Source organism: Hipposideros armiger, unplaced genomic scaffold (assembly GCF_001890085.2).
Source record: "Hipposideros armiger isolate ML-2016 unplaced genomic scaffold, ASM189008v1 scaffold_242, whole genome shotgun sequence".
Lineage (NCBI taxonomy): Eukaryota > Metazoa > Chordata > Mammalia > Chiroptera > Hipposideridae > Hipposideros > Hipposideros armiger.
Window position 1 is genome coordinate 1,470,478 of NW_017731592.1, and position 18,752 is coordinate 1,489,229.

The window sequence follows — 18,752 nt, forward strand, 5'->3', positions numbered from 1 at the left end:
TGATGCTGTAAAACAACTAGTATGTGCTGCTATTAAGTTGAAGGGAGCTTATAACTACATCGTTTCTAATATTTTGGTCATTGGTGGTAGGGTAGTGCCAGAATTTTTGTGTCATACCTTTAGCTCTGTAGATTAACCAACTCCCTTTTATGAGATGTTTATTAGAGTTTTCAGGTTCTGGAAAATCTATTTACTCCGGTTGCAGTCGTGAGAATTAATGGGTATGTGTTTGTATGTAAAATTAACCAGATGGTCAGTTTACTGCTTTATAAGAGGAGGCTACTTATTTAGGAACCTGAATTTTTACATGTTCAGCAGAACCTCCCTTTCACAAGTATTTAAGTGTTTGTGAACACTAAGTGTTAGTGAGAACCTTTACTAATACCTATTCTATGAAGCTAAGGAGTGAAATAAATGGGTCGGGAAAATCAGGTATATTTCACAGAGCCTCAACACCCTCATGCTTTGAGGAATCAAGGAAAGAGCATATGTAATTAGTTATACCCAGGGTGTTTTGGTATCTCTGGACTGTATGATTAAGCCCAGAAGACTGCTTGGTTGTAATCCAGATTGTATGTAACATGTATAGAAGAACCTTGATTAGCCAAGGGCCCAATGATAACCTGAAGCTCAAATTTCAGGTCTCCTAGTGCAGGTCTGACCCATTTGTTTCTCCTGTTCTGTTTTTTTTTCATATTCATCTTTAGCCTTTTGCTTTCTCTCTATGCAGCCAAGCAAGTGCTTGGCCTTCATAAGTAAGGCAGAAAATAAATCCTTATTTAAGGTATGGAGAGGTAAGTCGGAAGGGTCTGGTTATTTCTTGATTTGGTGATGTGATGTTGATTAGTAATGTAATGTTGTAGTCTTAAGTTATGGTCCACTCCTTTGTGCTTACAAAGGCAGAGAGACTGGAGGGTTTATGAGATCAATCTTTCCTCTCATGATAGATCCTAGTGATAACATAGTGTTGAAGACTCCCCATTAGTTAAGCTCTGGGTGAGCTGTGGGTGCTAGCTACCTGGCTGGTCCCATAAAAGTATCTTGAAGAAGTGCAGGAAGACTTTGAATAGTTGAACAACTGATCAACTCCCTGTTGTCCCTTCCCCTTTCTTCAATTAGTGATAATCTTTTTCTCCTTTAAATTTAAGGTTCCTCAGAAAATTTTGAGTAAATGGGAAGCCAGTGTTGGTCTTGCTGAACAATATGATGTTCCCAAAGGGCCGAAGAACCGAAAATGTGTCAACAGTTCCATCAAATTGGACAGTGAGGAGGATATGCCATTTGAGGACTGTACAAATGATCCTGAATCTGAACATGACCTGTTGCTTAATGGCTGCTTGAAATCTCTGGCTTTTGACTCTGAACATTCTGCAGATGAGAAGGAAAAGCCTTGTGTTAAGTCTCGAGCCAGAAAGAGCACTGATAATCCAAAAAGGACTTGTGTAAAAAAGGGCCTCATGCAATTCGAATCACATAAGGAAGAACGGAGGGGAAAGATTCCAGAGAACCTTGGCATAAACTTTATTTCTGGGGACGTATCTGATAAGCAGGCTTCTAATGAACTTTCCAGGATAGCAAACAGCCTTACTGGGGCCAGCACTGCCCCGGGTAGTTTCCTGTTTTCTCCTTGTGCAAAAAACACTGCAAAGAAAGAATTTGAGACTTCAAATTGTGACTCTTTACTGGGCTTGTCTGAGGGTGCCTTGATTTCTAAACGTTCTGGGGAGAAGAAGAAAGTCCAACGAGGTCTGGTGTGCAGTTCAAAAGTTCAGCTCTGCTATATTGGAGCAGGTGATGAAGAAAAACGAAGTGATTCCATTAGTATCTGTACCACTTCTGATGATGGAAGCAGTGATCTGGATCCCATAGATCATAGTTCAGAGTCTGATAACAGTGTTCTTGAAATTACAGATGCTTTTGATAGAACAGAGAACATGTTATCCATGCAGAAAAATGAAAAGGTAAAGTATGCTAGGTATCCTGCCACAAACACTAAGGTAAAAGCAAAGCAGAAGTCCCTCATTACTAACTCACATACAGACCACTTAACAGATTGTACTAAGACAGCAGAGTCTGGAACTGAGACATCTCAGGTTAATCTCTCTGATTTTAAAGTGTCCACTTTTGTCCGCAAACCCCAATCGGATTTTAGAAATGATGGCCTCTCTCCAAAATTCAACACCCAATCCAGCATTTCTGGTGAGAACTCCCTAATAAAGGGTGGGGCTACAAATCAAGCCCTGTTACATTCGAAAAGCAAACAGCCCAAGATCCGAAATACAAAGTACAAACATAAAGAAAATCCAGTTGTAGTAGAACCTCCAGTTACAAATGAGGACTGCAATTTGAAATGCTGTTCTTCTGATACCAAAGGCTCTTCTTTGGCCAGCATTTCCAAAAGTGGGAAAGTGGATGGGCTGAAACTACTGAGCAATATGCATGAGAAAACCAGGGATTCAAGTGACATAGAAACAGCAGTGGTGAAACATGTTCTGTCAGAGTTGAAGGAACTCTCTTACAGATCCTTAAGTGAAGATGTCAGTGACTCTGGAACATCAAAGCCCTCAAAACCATTACTTTTTTCTTCCGCCTCTAATCAGAATCATATACCTATTGAACCAGACTACAAATTCAGTACATTGCTAATGATGTTGAAAGATATGCACGATAGTAAAACCAAGGAGCAACGGTTAATGGGTGCTCAAAACTTGGTCTCCTATCGGAGTCCTAGTCTTGGGGACTGTTCTACCAGCAGTTCTGTAGGGACTCCTAAGGTCTTGGCTTCAGGAGGCTCCACTCACAATTCAGAAAAAAATGGAAATGGCACTCAGGATCCAGTCCATCCTAACCCTAGTGGGGGTGACTCTGCACAATCTGGAGAGTTGTCTGCCTCCCTACCTGGCTTAATGTCCAACAGAAGAGACCTCCCTGCTTCTGGCAAAAGTCGTTCAAACTGTGTTACTAGGCGCAACTGTGGGCGATCAAAGCCATCATCCAAATTGCGAGATGGTTTTTCAGGCCAAATGGCAAAGAACACAGTGAACCGTAAAGCCTTAAAGACAGAGCGCAAAAGAAAAGTGAACCGGCTTCCAGCTGTGACTCCGGAGGCTGCACTGCAGGCAGAGAGTGGTGTTTCAGAGAATGGCTTTTTGAGAGGTGGTGCAGAAAACTCTGGTAAAGAAGAACACCTTCAATTAATGGGCCCTTTAACAAATGAAGACAGTGCACGTTTTTCCGATGTTCATTTTGACAACAAAGTCAACCAGTCTGACCCTGATAAAATTCCTGAAAAAGGCCCCTCTTTTGAAAATAGAAAGGGCCCAGAGCTGGACTCTGAAATGAACAGTGAGAATGATGAACCTAATGGTGTAAATCAAGTGGTGCCTAAAAAGCGGTGGCAGCGTTTAAACCAAAGGCGCACTAAACCTCGTAAGCGCACTAACAGATTTAGGGAGAAAGAAAACTCTGAGGGTGCCTTTGGGGTCTTGCTTCCTGCTGACCCTGTGAAGAAGGGGGATGAGTTCCCAGAGCATAGACCTCCTCCTTCGATGAGCATACTGGAGGATGTGCTGACAGATCCAAATCATGCCGGCCGCTTAGATTCTGTTGGGCCACGGTTGAATGTTTGTGATAAATCCAGTGCCAGCATGGAGGAGATGGAAAAGGAGCCAGGAATTCCCAGTTTGACTCCCCAGCCTGAGCTTCCTGAACCAGGTAAGGATTCCTGACTGCCATAGAAAGGGATTAGAGGAAGTTGTAACCACCACCTCTGAAGTTGGTCTGGTTTTTTTTGTTAAAGATTTTTATTGGGGAATTGGAGGGATGGGAACAGATTGGGGAATGGGGGGAAGGGGAACAGACAAGTTGCTGTCCTTTTGTTCTTCAGTCTAGTTGTGGAGGACGTTGCTTCACTGGCCCAAGTTGGCACCATCATTGCGCTCTTCCCGGGTGAGGCAGATCAGTCGCCGGCTTCTGGACGGCCGCTCATGCTGGCTGCTGGCTACACACGGCAGCTTATGGCAACCCACTGCAGCAGGGGCTGCAGCCTATGCCATTGCCAGCAACTCTCGGCAGCCCAGCTCCAGGTTGATCTGTTGTTCAGCATCTTAGCTGTAGAGGGCAGTGTCACTGGCCCTCATGTGGGATCCGAACCGGGGCCCTCTGGCATCCTTAGCCAGCTCTTAACCAATGTGCCACTCAGACAGCCCAAGTTGGTCTGTTTTAATGAAAGGGCTTAGTGTAAATCGGGAGGGAGGGATTATGACTTGAAGAAACAGCTTTATGCAGAAGGGTCTGAATTTTGAGGACCAGTTTTCTATATACTTTCAGAAATTGTCATCAGAAGCTCATTTTTTATCCCTTTTGCTTTCAGTAGTTTTCAATAACATTTTGTTGGTTTTCCTACCTTTTTAAATCCATAAACTTTTTGGGATTCAATCTGGTATTGTAGGTAATTGAGAGACTCTGAGCCAGTTGTTTACAGAAAGCAAATAGATTTTATTGAATATTATGCTTTCTTTGACCACAACTTAAGGAAAATCAACCTGTTATGTAGACAGAGGGGACACATGCTTTTGAAAAAAATGGAACTGTTCTGTAGTACTTGTGTGAAGGCCCTAGATGTCTTACATCACTTCTGGAATAAGTTTTGAGAATGAAGTACTAGGTATCCTGCCTTAGTGAGCAACGAAAGAAAACAGAAGTCTTTCATTTCAAAATATTAATAAATACATTGTATTTATTGAGGATAAAACTGACTTTTTTCTTTCTTTTTTTTAAAGATTTTATTGGGGAATTTGGGGAGGGGAACAGGGTTGGGGAATTTGGGGAGGGGACCAGCCAAGTTGTTGTCCTTTAATTTTGATTGTGGTGGGCGCAGCTAGTTCAGCTCCAAGTCCAGTTGCGCCGCTCAGCTCAAGGTGCTGTGTTCAGTTAGTTGCGAGTGGACGTAGCCACCATCCCATGGGGGAGTCGAACCCGGCAGCCTTGTTGTTAGGAGTGCACGCCCTATCCACTGGGCCACCCAGGCAGTAGCTCAGCTCAAGGTGCCGAGTTCAGTCGTAGTTGCAGGTGGGCATAGCCCACCATCTTGAACAGGCAAACTTGTTGTGAGGAGCACGTGCTCTCACCAGCTGAGCCATCCTGCCACCTGTTGGCAGCTCAGCAGCAGCTCAGCTCGGGCGCAGCTCACTTGCCAATGTGGGAATCGAACCAGCGACCCTGTTGCTCAGAGCTCGCACTCTTGATCAAGCTCTTAACCAACTGAGCCACTCGGCCGGCCCATCATATTATTTTTTTTCTGATTTCTTTTACTTATCTGTGTTTTCTTGTAAATCACTGAGCTTCTTTAAGACAATTATTTGAATTCTTTCTCTGATAATTCATAGATCTCTGTTACTTTGTGGTTGGTTCCTGGGAGTTTATTTTGATTCTTGGATTAGGTCATGTTTTCCTGTTCATGTACTTTGTGGTCTGGTTTTTTTGGGGCTGAATTTTGTGCATTTGAATAAACAATCACTTCTCCCAGTCTTTATGGACTGGCTTCATACAGGGGAAGACTCACCAATCATGTCTGCTAGAGATTCTGGGAACCTTTTTTGGAGGATGGGCCTCTCTAGGCTTCTGTGTATAATTCCTTAATTCAAGAGGTTTGCCCATTTCTTTTTCAGGAGCTTGTAATCTCTTGCTCCCTCTAGTGTCTTTCTGCAGTGCTACATACAGGTTCACTGGTGTTACTGCAACAGGGTTCCCCACTCTTTCATTGTCCGTGGATGCCAGGTATCCAAAGCATGCTGGCTCCCCATCAGTTCCCCGAAGCAGTGAGACAGATACTAGTCCCTTGGGCAATTCTCCAGAAACCTAATTGCCAAATGCTTGCTCCACTCTTTCCCCTCCCTTTGTAGAGAGAATCCATGAATTCATTGCCTTCTGATCTTACTAAACCATGCTGGCCTCTGTTGGCCTCATTGCAGGCCCTCTGATTTCACAGAATGTTACCCACTCTCTCCCTTGTTCTTCGCGCGGCCCCCAGGACTCCAAACTATGCGGGTTCTGTTAGTGCTTCCGGTCTGTTTAGACAGAAACTGGTCTCTCGACAATCCTACAAAAACCTGGATTGGTGTACCAGGTGTACCACCTCCCTCCTCTCTCCCTGGAGCCATGAGGGGGAGGGAGGTCAGGTGAGCTTGCTTTGGGAGTGGCAATCTCAGATAAAGTGAATTGGTGCTTAAACCCATTTCAGTGCTGCTGTTCTTGGCTTTGCACTTGCCTGGGGTACTGCAACTTCTTAACTGGTTTCTAGAGTGCTCATGAATGAATACATTGTTAATTTGGAGTCTCTATGAAAGAAATAGTGTGAGGATTTTCTATTCTGCCATCTTGCTTTTGTCACGTTTGCTTTGAGTTGTTTTAATGCCAAATAATATTGTATGAAAAAATATTTTATTCTTTCATCAATTGATATATATTTGAATTATTTCCATTTTAATCATTGAAAAAAAAATTTTTTTTTTTTTTTAAGCTGAGCCATCCTGCTACCTATTGGCAGCTTAGCGGCAGCTCAGCTCGGGATGGGCATCGAACTGCTGTTGCTCAGAGCTCAAACTCTTGAGCGAGCTCTTAACCAACTGAGCCACTCGGCCGGCCCTAATCATTGAATTTTAAGATTTTTTTTTTTTAAGATTTTATTGGGGAATTGGGGGAGGGGAACAGCGTTGGGGAATCGGGTAAGGAGAACAGACAAGTTGCTCTCCTTTTGTTCTTCAATCTAGTTGTGGAGGACGTTGCTTCACTGGCCCAAGTTGGCACCATCATTGCGCTCTTCCCGGGCGAGGCAGATCAGTCGTCGGCTTCTGGATGGCCGCTCACTGCGGCTGCTAGCCGCTCATGCTGGCTGCTGGCTACATACGGTAGCCCATGGCAACCCACTGCCACAGGGGCTGCAGCCTATGCCGTCACCAGCGACTCACAGCAGCCCAGCTCCAGGTTGAGCTGTTGTTCAGCATCTTAGCTGTAGAGGGCAGTGTCACTGGTCCTCATATGTGGGATCCGAACCGGGGCCCTCTGGCGTCCCAAGCCAGTTCTTAACCATCGCACCACTCGGCCAGCCCATGGCTCTTTTTTTTTTTTTTTTTTTAGTGCTAAGTCATATTCCATTGTCTGGATATACCACAGTTTATCCATTTACTTACCTCTTGATTGTTGACAATGAAGAATAAAGCTGCTACAAGAATCCATGTGCAAGTTTTTGTATGGACATAAATTTTCAACTCCTTTTATACTAACTTTAAATAAACGAAATTGCATATTACTGCTATTTACTATGAAATTATAGCATTTCGAATGAGTGTAAAGAAATTATTTTCTACATCTTGTCCCAGTGAAGGTTTTATGGCTTGTTTCCATGTCTACTGTTTAAGGAGTAGGCGCCTTTGCCAACGTTGCCAGTGACCTTTACTTTTTGGTCTAAACTTTTGCGTTCCTTTTATTGAGAGAATGTCTGCATTGCCGCTTTCAACTGAGGCAGGAATAGCTTACTCTGAAATCATTATATCATGAAATGCCTGTTGCTTCTTGAGTAGACTGTATCCTGCATTCTTTAGGCATTACCTTCTGCTCCCAAAGAGCTTATAGTATATATATAGTATAATGACTAGATCATGTTAAGTATATTAAAGTTTTATAGGGAAATTATAATAGATTCTTGTTTCACTATTGATTTAAAGAAATGGTATGATACTTTGATATTTTGACTGCAAAACAAGAGTTTTTTTTAAAGCAAATACCCAAAATTCTATATTTTTATCTTATTTTCTGTCTTTGACATACATGGTGTACATTTTTTACAACATTAGGTAATGGTATGCATGTAATTAATTATATATTTTTGATGATTCTGTTTAGAAATATTTGTTTTCTAATGTGAAATTCACTGCAACTGTGATATGAAGTGTGTGTAAAATGCTTTTGAAATCCATGTGGTAATACTAATTAGGGAAATACTCTCTCTGAATATCTGTTCAATATTCTTCATAATCCAGAGATGTTATTTAAAATAATTCATGGTGTATTTTATGAATTTACCTCATGTATAATCTATTTGGTAATGTTAGCTGTATCAGTCACTGTAGGACACTAGTTTCAATTTAATCTTTTCTGTAAGATCAGATAGGTATGTGTGTGTGTGTGTCTGTCTGTCTATCTATAGAGCAACAAAAGCCTCCCTCTTCTTTCCTACCTTTTCCATATGATAAACCATAGCAAATCATTTTTAGTCTCTTGGAGCTTAAGCCAGACTGTTTTGAGAGTTTCCCATCTCTGTACCTTTGGGAGTGCAGAGATGGCTGCATGAAAATAATGGGTTTTCCTCTTAACTTTTTAGTTAATACTGAACTTGCTTCTGCTCTTTTAGCTGTGCGGTCAGAGAAGAAACGCCTTAGGAAGCCAAGCAAGTGGCTTCTTGAATATACTGAAGAATATGATCAGATATTTGCTCCTAAGAAAAAACAAAAGAAGGTACAGGAACAGGTGCACAAGGTATGTTCCAACGTTTCAACAGTCTTCCATTAGTCATTTTAGGATGCTGCAATTTTGCCTCAATATCATATTTTGTCTTCATGGGACAATAATTTGTTTAACTGGGATCTTATTTTTTTCAGTTTTTTGCCTCCAGTTTCTGGCACAGTACTTAGCATATACTAGTTAATACAGGAACTGTATAAATGAATTTTTGTACTGTGTGTGTGTGTGTGTGTGTGTGTGTGTGTGTGTGTGTGTGTGTGTGCGCGCGCGCGCGCACACACTTCCCCCTTTGCTTTCAAAGTGTATTTAGTGATTTACGAGTATTATGGTAAAATGTTTGGTAAAAAAGAGGATATAAAAATATGTAGTATGATCCTAATTTTTAAAATAAATGTTACATCTCATTTGCTTTATTTTTAAATTCAGTATCTTGAAATTGAAGTATTTTTAAGTAAATTAGACATTTTGACCTATCACTTCTAAATAATGTGCACCTCTAAAAATAGAACATTTTCCTTTATAGCCAATTTTAACATTATATCTACTAAGATCAATTTATCTAATAACAAATCCATATTCAGATTTCCCCGATTGTCCCGTAACCTTTTGATTTGGTTTACCCAAATCAGGATCCAGTCTAGGACTAAACATTGTATCTGGTTGTTATGTTTCTTAAATCTCTCTAAATCCAGAAAAGTTCCTTTTTTCATGACCCTATCTATCTAAGCAGTGTGAGTAACACATTTGGATTATTCACTTTTTAATCCCAGTGTTTGTGAATGCTTCTTAACAGGTGTCACTAAGCTTGTTTCTCTATCCTCTATGTTCCCCCTGTTATGTGGAAGTTAAAAATAACAATTTGATAAAGTCAAGTTAAACATTTTTAGCTCAATTACATCGTAGGTGATATTGTGTCATTTTGCATGACATCAGAAGGCATTTAACATCCAATTGTTTACAGCCATGACTGACTAATTCTTCTCTTTTAAGCTGTTTTGCCCCTTTTGATCAAGAAGCAGTACGTGTGTAATTTCTTTGGCTCCAAAAGAATGTCCTGTTCCCCATCAGCCATTTCCCTGATGGCTTTTTAAATGATCACTTGAAGATCCTTGCCTAGATCAAGAATTTCATTAGGAGCTACAAAATGAAGACTTTTATATTTTATTATTTCTTCTATTTTTATTAGCTGGCAATCTTGCGCATAAACTGAACCCTTTCATTGTCCAGAAATACATGAAAGGCAGGATAAGTCCTTGCTTCTTTCCCATTTATTCACCAACTTAACATTAGGAGTTCATTATTAGCTGCTTTAATTGGTGACATATTAGGGAATCTTTTTTTTTTTCTTTGTTTTCTTGGATTATCACTATCGCCTTAATGAATTTTTATAGCTTCAGTGTATCTCAATCAACTGCATTTTTTCCCCTTTTTAAAAAATTACAGTAAAATATATACAGTAGTCCCCCCAGTTCTGCAGTTTCAATTACCTGTGGTCAGAAGATATAAAATAGAAAATTTCAGAAATAAGCAATTCATAAGTTTTGGGCACTGTCCTGAGTAGCATAATGAAATCTCATGCCATCCAGTTCTGTCCCTCCTGGGATGTGAATCATCCTTTTGTCCAGTGCTTGTGTTCAGGTCACCCTTGTTTTATTTAATAATGACTCCAAAATGCAAGAGTAGTGATGCTGGCAGTTCGGATATACCAAATAGAAGCCTTAAAGTGCTTCCTATAAGTGAAAAGGTAAAAGGACTCGACTTAATAAGGGAAGAGAAAAAATCTTATGCTAAGGTTGCTAAGATCTACAGTAAGAACAGATCTTCTATCCATGAAATCGTGAAGAAGGAAAAAGAAATTCGTGTTAGTTTTGGTGTTGGATCTCATGCAAAAGTTACGGCCACAGTACATGATAAGTGCGTTAAGATGGAAAAGGCACTAAATCTGTGGGTGGAAGACATGAGCAGAAAACATGTTCTGATTGATGACAACGTGTTGCACCAGAAAACATTGAGCCTATACGAAGACTTCAGCAAGGGATCCCCTGAAATGACTGACACCAAGCTATTTACTACAAAGTAAGGGATGGTTATACAGACTCAGGAATAGGTTTGGCATTTTATCATCTCATATCATCACAAGAAGAAGGGTAAGTACAGTACAATAAGATATTTTGAGAGAGAGAGAGGCCACATTCATATAACTTTTATTACAGTATATTGTTATAATTGTTCTTTATTATTAATTCATTATTAATCTCTTCCTGTGCTTAATTTCTAAATTAAACTTTATCATAGGTATGTATTATAAGAAAAAGCATAGTATATATAGGGTTCAGTACTATTCAGGGTTTCAAGCACCCACTGTGGGTCTTGGAACATATCCCCTGCCGATAAGGGGTGACTACTGTATAACATAAAATTTACAGTTTTAACCATTTTTAAGTGTACAGTTCTGCGGCTTAAAGCACATTCACATTGTTTTGCCAACCATCACCACCATTCATCATCATCAGAACTTTTTCATGTTCTCAAACTGAAACTACCTATTTAAAAAAACTTACTATTTACCCATTCCCCCCAGCTCCTGGTACCCACCATCCTATTTTCTGTCTCTGAATTTTACTATTCCAGGTACCTCATTTAAGTGGAATCATACAAATATTTATTCTTCTGTGACTAGCTTATTTCACTTAGCTTAATGTCTTCAAGGTTCATCTCTGATGTAGCATGTGTCAGAATTTCATTTTTTTTTAAGTGCATTATTCTTTTTGACACTCAAATAACAACTTTGGCCTATAGATCCTATTTTTATTTTTTGCTCTTAGGTAAGTTCCCGTTGTGAAGAGGAAAACCTTTTAGCGCGAAGTCGTTCTAATGCTCAGAACAAACAGGTGGATGAGAATTCTTTGATTTCAACAAAAGAAGAGCCTCCAGTTCTTGAAAGGGAGGCTCCATTTTTGGAAGGGCCCTTGGCTCAGTCAGAACTTGGAGGTGGACATGCCGAGTTGCCACAGCTGACCTTGTCTGTGCCTGTGGCTCTGGAAGTCTCTCCACGGCCTCCCCTTGAGTCTGAGGAATTGCTAGTTAAAACACCAGGTAAGATGGGGATGGGGTCTCAGTATGTAAGTGGATATAATTAGAGGAAGCAGGAGATTTTAGTATGTTTTGGTGGAAAGCCAGTAGCATCTCTACAACAAACTACCCACTTTTATCCTGAGAAATCCCTAAAATGCTGGCTAAATGGATATATAGTTACTGACCATAAATTGGTGGTACACTGTTACGAAGACATATTTTTTAAAATTACTCTCCTTACTCCATTGTTCCTGTTCATGAATGTTATCAACCACCGCTGGAAGTGACACCCAGGATAACAGGGTTTTTGGGAGGGGCACTGCACACTACGGAGTAAGTATATGAAACTTACACTTCAGATACTGGCTCCATCAATCCTATGTTACTTGGCAAGTTGTTTAACCTCTGAACTTATTTCTTCATGTATAAAATAGAGATCATAATGTAATAATGTATAATGTAATTTACCTGACACATAGTAAGCTAAGTGTAAATATTCCCTTGAAGTGAATTACCAATTGCTTTTTACTTTGTGATTCTTTATATACATGTCACCTGGTTGAGAATTGGATATAAACATACTGTCGCTAATTCATCTTCTGACTATTGAATATTGTAGTCACCCAAGAAAAAAATTTGTCAATAGCTTGATCAACGACACCTTGTTATGTTACTCCTTAAAAAAAGAAAAAGTATCCCAATTATGTTTAATCAAGTAAAGCAGAATCAAAATGACTTTAAATAGAATAATAAAGATAGTTACTATTTCATTATCTATTATGTGCCCACCTCTGTTAGGCTCTTTTATATAATTTTTAAAAGCAGTCCTATAAAGTAAATAAATGTCTTTTATTTGTTTAGAAGCAGAACAAAAATTCTGATCCTGGTCCATTTATACCCAGCCAGCATTCAGGCTCTGCTTCACCTACCTCACTTTTCCTTTTGTCCTTACCACCAATGCATTGCTATAAGGGCAGTTCTGCCCTTTTGATTTCTCCCTTAGTTCTTTTGTCTCTCTCACAATCAATCAATCAATCAATCTCTCTCTCTCTCTCTCTCTCTCTCTCTCTCTCTTGGGCGTGCTCTCTCGCGCTCTCTCTCACTCTCACTGTCACTCGCTACACACACAAATCCTCACATTAGCTTATGTCTCTATTGAGAACTACTTTTTTGTTTTGTTTTATGTCAACCAGTATTTTAGAATAAATGGATTTCTACTCTGTCCCTTCTCACACGATGATGAGAAAAACATTAAAAAATGTGGTGACTTATTTTTGCATGGTACATAGATATTTGAAAATTAGCTTGTGCCCAGTTTCTAAATCATCTAATGAAAAGATACGTGCACTTTCAGGAAATTATGAAAGTAAGCGTCAGAGAAAACCAACTAAGAAACTTCTTGAATCAAATGATTTAGACCCTGGATTTATGCCAAAGAAAGGGGATCTTGGCCTTTCTAAAAAGGTATGTTATTTTAGTCAATTCAAATGACAGAATGTCAACATATACTTGGTTGGTTTGAGAGTTCCTATATTAAGGGCTGTTTTGCATTTGTGTGGACATGTGTATCATTTGGTTTTAGATTTTCTCTTCAAATGAAAATGAGAAAAAGCTCTTAAGATTGAATAAAGTTTGTGTTATTTCTTTTCTGGGCTCAAAACCTCTTACCTGATTTCTACTTCACTTCTGTTTCTACAAGCCACTATCCAACTCATCTCCCATTGCCGTCTGCATAACACCTCAGGAAAGACCCAGCTCATCTATAATCCAGGCAGAAACATTTGAACTTAAGTTTTTGAGTTTGCAGATTTGATTTTCATTAGTCAAGAAAGCATCATTAAATAGTAGATGGAAATAGGAAATAATTTTGTAACTCTAGAATGGAGAAACAGCTGGATATTGATTCCTTAGGAAACATCTTGTGGCCCATATGTGTAAGGAGTAACTCAGGGTAAATATTAGAATTTCAGTTGTAGGATGCATAGATTTCCTATTAGAATTTTTTTTCTTTAAAGAAAAAATGCAGGGGCTGGCTGAGTGACTCTCAGTTGGTTAAGAACATGAGCTCTGAGCAACAGGGTCACTGGTTCGATTCCCACATGGGCCAGTCAGTGAGCTGCACCCGAGCTGAGCTGCCAAGAGGTGGCAGGATGGTTCAGCTGGTGAGAGCACATGCTCCTAACAACACGGTTGCCTGTTGGACTCCTGCATGAGATGGTGGGCTACACCCACCTGCAACTAAGACTGAACACAGAACCTTAAGTTGAGTGACCACAAGCTGCCGCCAGGTGGCCGGATGGCGATAGGACTTGGAGCTGAGCTAGCTGCGCCCTCCACAACTAAGATTGAAGGACAACAACTTGGCTGTTTCCCTTCCCCAGTTCCCTAACTGTTCCCCTTCTCCAATTCTCCAATAAAATCTTTAAAAAAAAAAAAGAAAATGCAAATTGTAATGAAATCACAAATAACTTGAGGTTTTTAGACTTCTTTCCTTAGCTATAGTAAACTCCTTTTTAAATTTTTTTGTTTTTTATATCATTTTTTAAATTGGGGAATTGGGGGAGGGGAATAGTGTTAGAGAATTGGGGAGGGGGGCCAGCCAAGTTGTTGTTCTTGAGTCTTAGTTATGGAGGGTGCCAGTCGCCATCTGGCTGCCTGTCGGCGGCTCATGGCCTCTGAGCTCAAGGTGCTGTGTTCAATCTTAGTTGTGGGTGGCCATAACCACCATCCCATGTGGGAGTCGAATTCGGCAGCCTTGTTGTTAAGAGCCCATGCTCTATTCACTGAACCATCTGGGTAGCAGCTCAGCTCAAAGTGCCCAGTTCAGTCTTAGTTGCAGGCTGGCATAGCCCACCATCAAACAGGCAGTCTTGTTGTTAGGAGCATGTGCTCTCACCAGCTGAGCCATCCTGCCACCTCTTGGCAGCTCAGCGGCTGCTCAGCTCAGGTGCAGCGTCACTGGCCCAGGTGGGAGTCGAACCCATGGCCCTGTTGCTCAGAGCTCGCGCTCTTAAGCTAACTCTTAACCAACTGAGCCATTCGGCTGGCCCACAAACTCCTTTTTTAAAATCTGCATTAAAGGCTTCTAGTTTTTGTTTTTGTTATATATTCACCCATCTGGATTAGCATGTAAATATGAATTTTAATTTGTGTTTTTACACCATATTTTAAAAACTGCATTATATCCTTTAATTCTTTTATTTTTCTCAAAGCAGTCTTGTATGACATGGACTTTTCAATTATTCTTAGGCTCATCTCCTGCCTTCCGAACTTTCTCTGCAGTTTTTACAACCTTCAGTGACAATATCATGTCTCCAACTCACCATCCTCTCATTGTACCTTACACTGTAGTAAGGCTCTGATAATCTCCTTCTGCAGTGTTTTCGCTCCTGGCTTTGTCTTATTCAAATCTTAGCCACTTGCAAGATTGTTGGAAGAAGTAGATGGGAAGGGCCAGGGAAACTGGAATTCAGTTGAATATTTTGAGCATGGAAGTGACATTTGCATTCAGATGATAAATTTAGTAGTGTCATACAAGGTGAGTCATGGAAGGCTGTGGTGGTACTGCCAGAGGTGAGGTGATGACTAATTTCAAAGAAAGTAAGAATTCTGTGTCAGTTAAGTGAATGATCACCCCGACCCCATTTCATTGAGATATGATTGACGTATATTAGTGAATGATGAAGGATGAATCCTCAAAGGTTTTGAGACTTGATTACTTAAAAAATAGTGTTAATTTGAATAATATAATCTAGTTCAGTCAGATGTAGTTTTCTAACCTAAAATGTGACTTGTGCTGTTTGAGGGTTATTTTTTTCCTAAGGGGACAAAAAGCATGTTTTAGTTTATATACTTAATTTATGTAGGGTAATATATCCCAGAACTCCTCTCTCTCTCTCTTTTTTTTTTTTTGAGATATTATTTATACCAATAAAATACATAGATCTTAATTGTTCTGTGTGATGGCTCTAGACAATTGTATATACCAAGTAAGGTATACCTAGACAATTGTATATACCATGTAAGTACCACCCAAACTAGGTGTATGCTCTATGTCCATCACCCCTGAAACTTCTCTCGTATCCTTTTCATTCAGCTCCCCATTTTCATCTTTTCCAGAGGTAATGCTTTCTTCTGTCACCATGGATTAATTTTGCTTGTTCTTTTTTTTTTTTTAAAGATTTTTTATTGCGGAATTGGGGGGATGGGAACAGTGCTGGGGAATTGGGGGAAGGGGAACAGACAAGTTGCTGTCGTTTTGTTCTTCAGTCTAGTTGTGGAGGACGTTGCTTCACTGGCCCAAGTTGGCACCATCATTGTGCTCTTCCCGGGCGAGGCAGATCAGTCGCCGGCTTCTGGACGGCCGCTCACTGCGGCTGCTGGCCGCTCACGCTGGCTGCTGGCTGCACATGGTAGCCCATGGCAACCCACTGCCGCAGGGGCTGCAGCCTACGCCGGTGACTCACGGCAGCCCAGCTCCAGGTTGAGCTGTTGTTCAGCATCTTAGCTGTGCAGGGCAGTGTCACTGGCCCTCATATGTGGGATCCGAACCGGGGCCCTCTGGCGTCCCAATCCAGTTCTTAACCATCACGCCACTTGGCCGGCCCAATTTTGCTTGTTCTTGAATGTCATATATATTGTTTCGTTTTTGTAAATCTGGCTTATTTCCTTTTATTCAGCATGTTTTTTGAGATACACCCACAGGATGCTAATATTCATTCCCTTACATTGCTGAGTAGTATTCCAAGTACAGTTTGCTTATTTTTTCTCCTGTTGCTGTGCATTTGAGTTTTTCATTTTGGGGCTATTAAGCATAAGGCTGGTGTGAATATTCTCTCTTTTTGTGGATAAATATTTTCACTTCTCTTGGTGTAAATACTTAGGAGTAGGATGCTGGCTCATGCGTGCTTACCTTTTAAAGAAACTGCCTTACAGTTCTCAAAGTGGTTATACAACTACACACTCACACCAGCAGTATATGCGAGTTCCAGTTACTCCACATCTTTACTAGCATTTGGTTTGTCAAATCATTTTAAATTTAGCCATCCTGGTGGATATAAAATAATATCTCACTATGGTTTTTATTTGTATTTCCCTAAATTAATGATGTTGAGCTCCTTAGTATGTGCCATTCCTATATCTTTGTCAAGTATGCTTGACTGTTTTGGTTGGACTATTCATATTTTTTGTGGGGTTTTTTTGTTTTAAAGATTTTATTTGGGAATCAGGGAAGGGGAACAGACAAGTTGCTGTCCTTTTCTTCTTCAGTCTAGTTGTGGAGGACAGCACTTCACTGGCCCATGCACTCTTTCTGGGTGAAGTAGTCACTTGCCGGTCATTGGACGGCCGCTCACGGTGGCTCGCGAAAGCTCACCCCCACTGCTCACCAGCCCCACTGCAGCCTACGCTGTCGCCGGGGACTCATGGCAGTCCAGCTCCAGGTCGAGCTGTTGTTCACCATCTTAGCTGTAGAGGGCAGTGTCACTGGCCCTCAATGTGGGATCCAAACCGGGGCCCTCCTGCTCAGAGCTGGCATCCCAAGCCAACTCCTAACCAATGCGCCAGTCGTCCAGCCCATGTTTGTTTGTTTTTTTTTATTCTTTAATCCCTCTCCCCCCCACACACACACACCCCTTGTTGTTTTTTAGGAGTATGTTTAATATTTGGGATACAAGTCTATTGTCAAATATATGTACTGTAAGTATTTTTTCACAGTCTGAGGCTTGCCTGTTCCATTTTCTGAGTTGTCTTTCATGAGAAGACATTTTTTAATGTAATGGTTTTCTTTTATGATTAACATTTAACAAGAAATCTTTGCCTATCCCATTGATAGAAAGGTGTTTTGACAGAAACGTGTTCTTCATGTGTTTTCTTTTAGCCGTTTTATTCTGGATTTTATGTACATGTCTTTGTTCCATCTTCATTTTTTGAGATAGAGGTTGTTTTGTTTTGTTTTTCAATTGGGGAACAGTGTGTTTTTCGAGGACCCATCAGCTTCAAGTCAATTAGTTGTTTTTTAATCTAGTTGTGGAGGGCGCAACTCAGCGGCCCATGTGGGGATCAAACCAGCAACCTTGGTGTTATGAGCCTGTACTCTAACCAGCCGCCCTGAGACAGAGTTTTGAAGTGATTTCCTCCCCTACACACACATAGACATCCAATTTTTTAGCATCATTTGTTAAAAGTCTCTGATATCTATATACAGTAAGTCCCCGACTTACGAACATTCGCAGATGTGAACAAACCACGGAAGTAGCTCGCGTGTCTGCCGTACATTGTCACAGTTGTGCTGCTGTGTGCTTACTGTATAGTGCGATAGTGTACAGTAGTACAGTGCTCAATCAGAGCCCAGGATGTCTGGAAGCAAGAAGAAAAGCAGTGGTGATGTGGAGGGGACTGCTAGGAAGTGCAAAGCAATAACCATGGAAACAAAAGTGAAAATAATTGAGAATTTGGATCGAGGCAAAAAGATGGTAGACATTGCTCATTCTTATAACATGAATCGTTCAACCATTGGCTTTACATTGTATATTTATGTCAAAGGTGTATAAGACTCACTTTGTTGAACTTAGGAACAAATCCGACTTAGGAACGAATCCGACTTACACACGTTCTCCCAGAACGGAATTCGTTCATAAGTTAGGGACTTAGTGTAACTTTCTCTCTTATCTCTCATATTTTTGGCCTCTTGTTAAGGATTAGATACAATTAATCACTCACTGTTGAGTTTTAGCTTTTTTGGTAGGAAAGTGGGCATTAGATTTGGCATTAGAACAAAGGAAACCAGGATTATTGATGATGGCTAGAATCAGACTCTACAGAGAGTGATCTTTTTTTCTGTTTTAGGAGTCAGTCTCTCCATCTGACCTGGTAAACTTCACAGTTGAGGTCCTGGTTAGTCTGAGGTATATTTTGTCATCAGGCTGAAGCCATGATTCAATTCCATCTTGGGACTACACCATGGGTCACCCTGTCTGTAGATGGATCAGTCACTGGGTTAGAGAAAGAGGGATAATCTGTTGAGGTAATGGTAACTTAAAGGTGCACTGGCTTAATACATATCCACACCAGAATATGTATAAAATAAGTTACGGGAATCTCAGTCACATCCTCCAAGGCACTTAAACAGTTCTGTTGTCTTTTTCATTCTAAGAAGA

At 40.6% G+C, this 18,752-nt stretch overlaps 1 protein-coding gene across 8 annotated transcripts in view; it reads left to right on the forward strand.

The window, feature by feature from the left end:
* NSD1 (nuclear receptor binding SET domain protein 1) overlaps positions 1-18,752 on the forward strand; it is a 163,336-nt gene that overhangs the window by 91,317 nt on the left and 53,267 nt on the right. For all 8 annotated transcript variants that reach the window (XM_019655575.1, XM_019655569.1, XM_019655573.1 and 5 more), the window contains 4 exons: positions 1,149-3,714; positions 8,411-8,535; positions 11,346-11,616; positions 12,950-13,059. In XM_019655575.1, the coding sequence (XP_019511120.1) occupies positions 1,149-3,714; positions 8,411-8,535; positions 11,346-11,616; positions 12,950-13,059 (3,072 nt within the window). The remainder of the gene's footprint in view (positions 1-1,148; positions 3,715-8,410; positions 8,536-11,345; positions 11,617-12,949; positions 13,060-18,752) is intronic.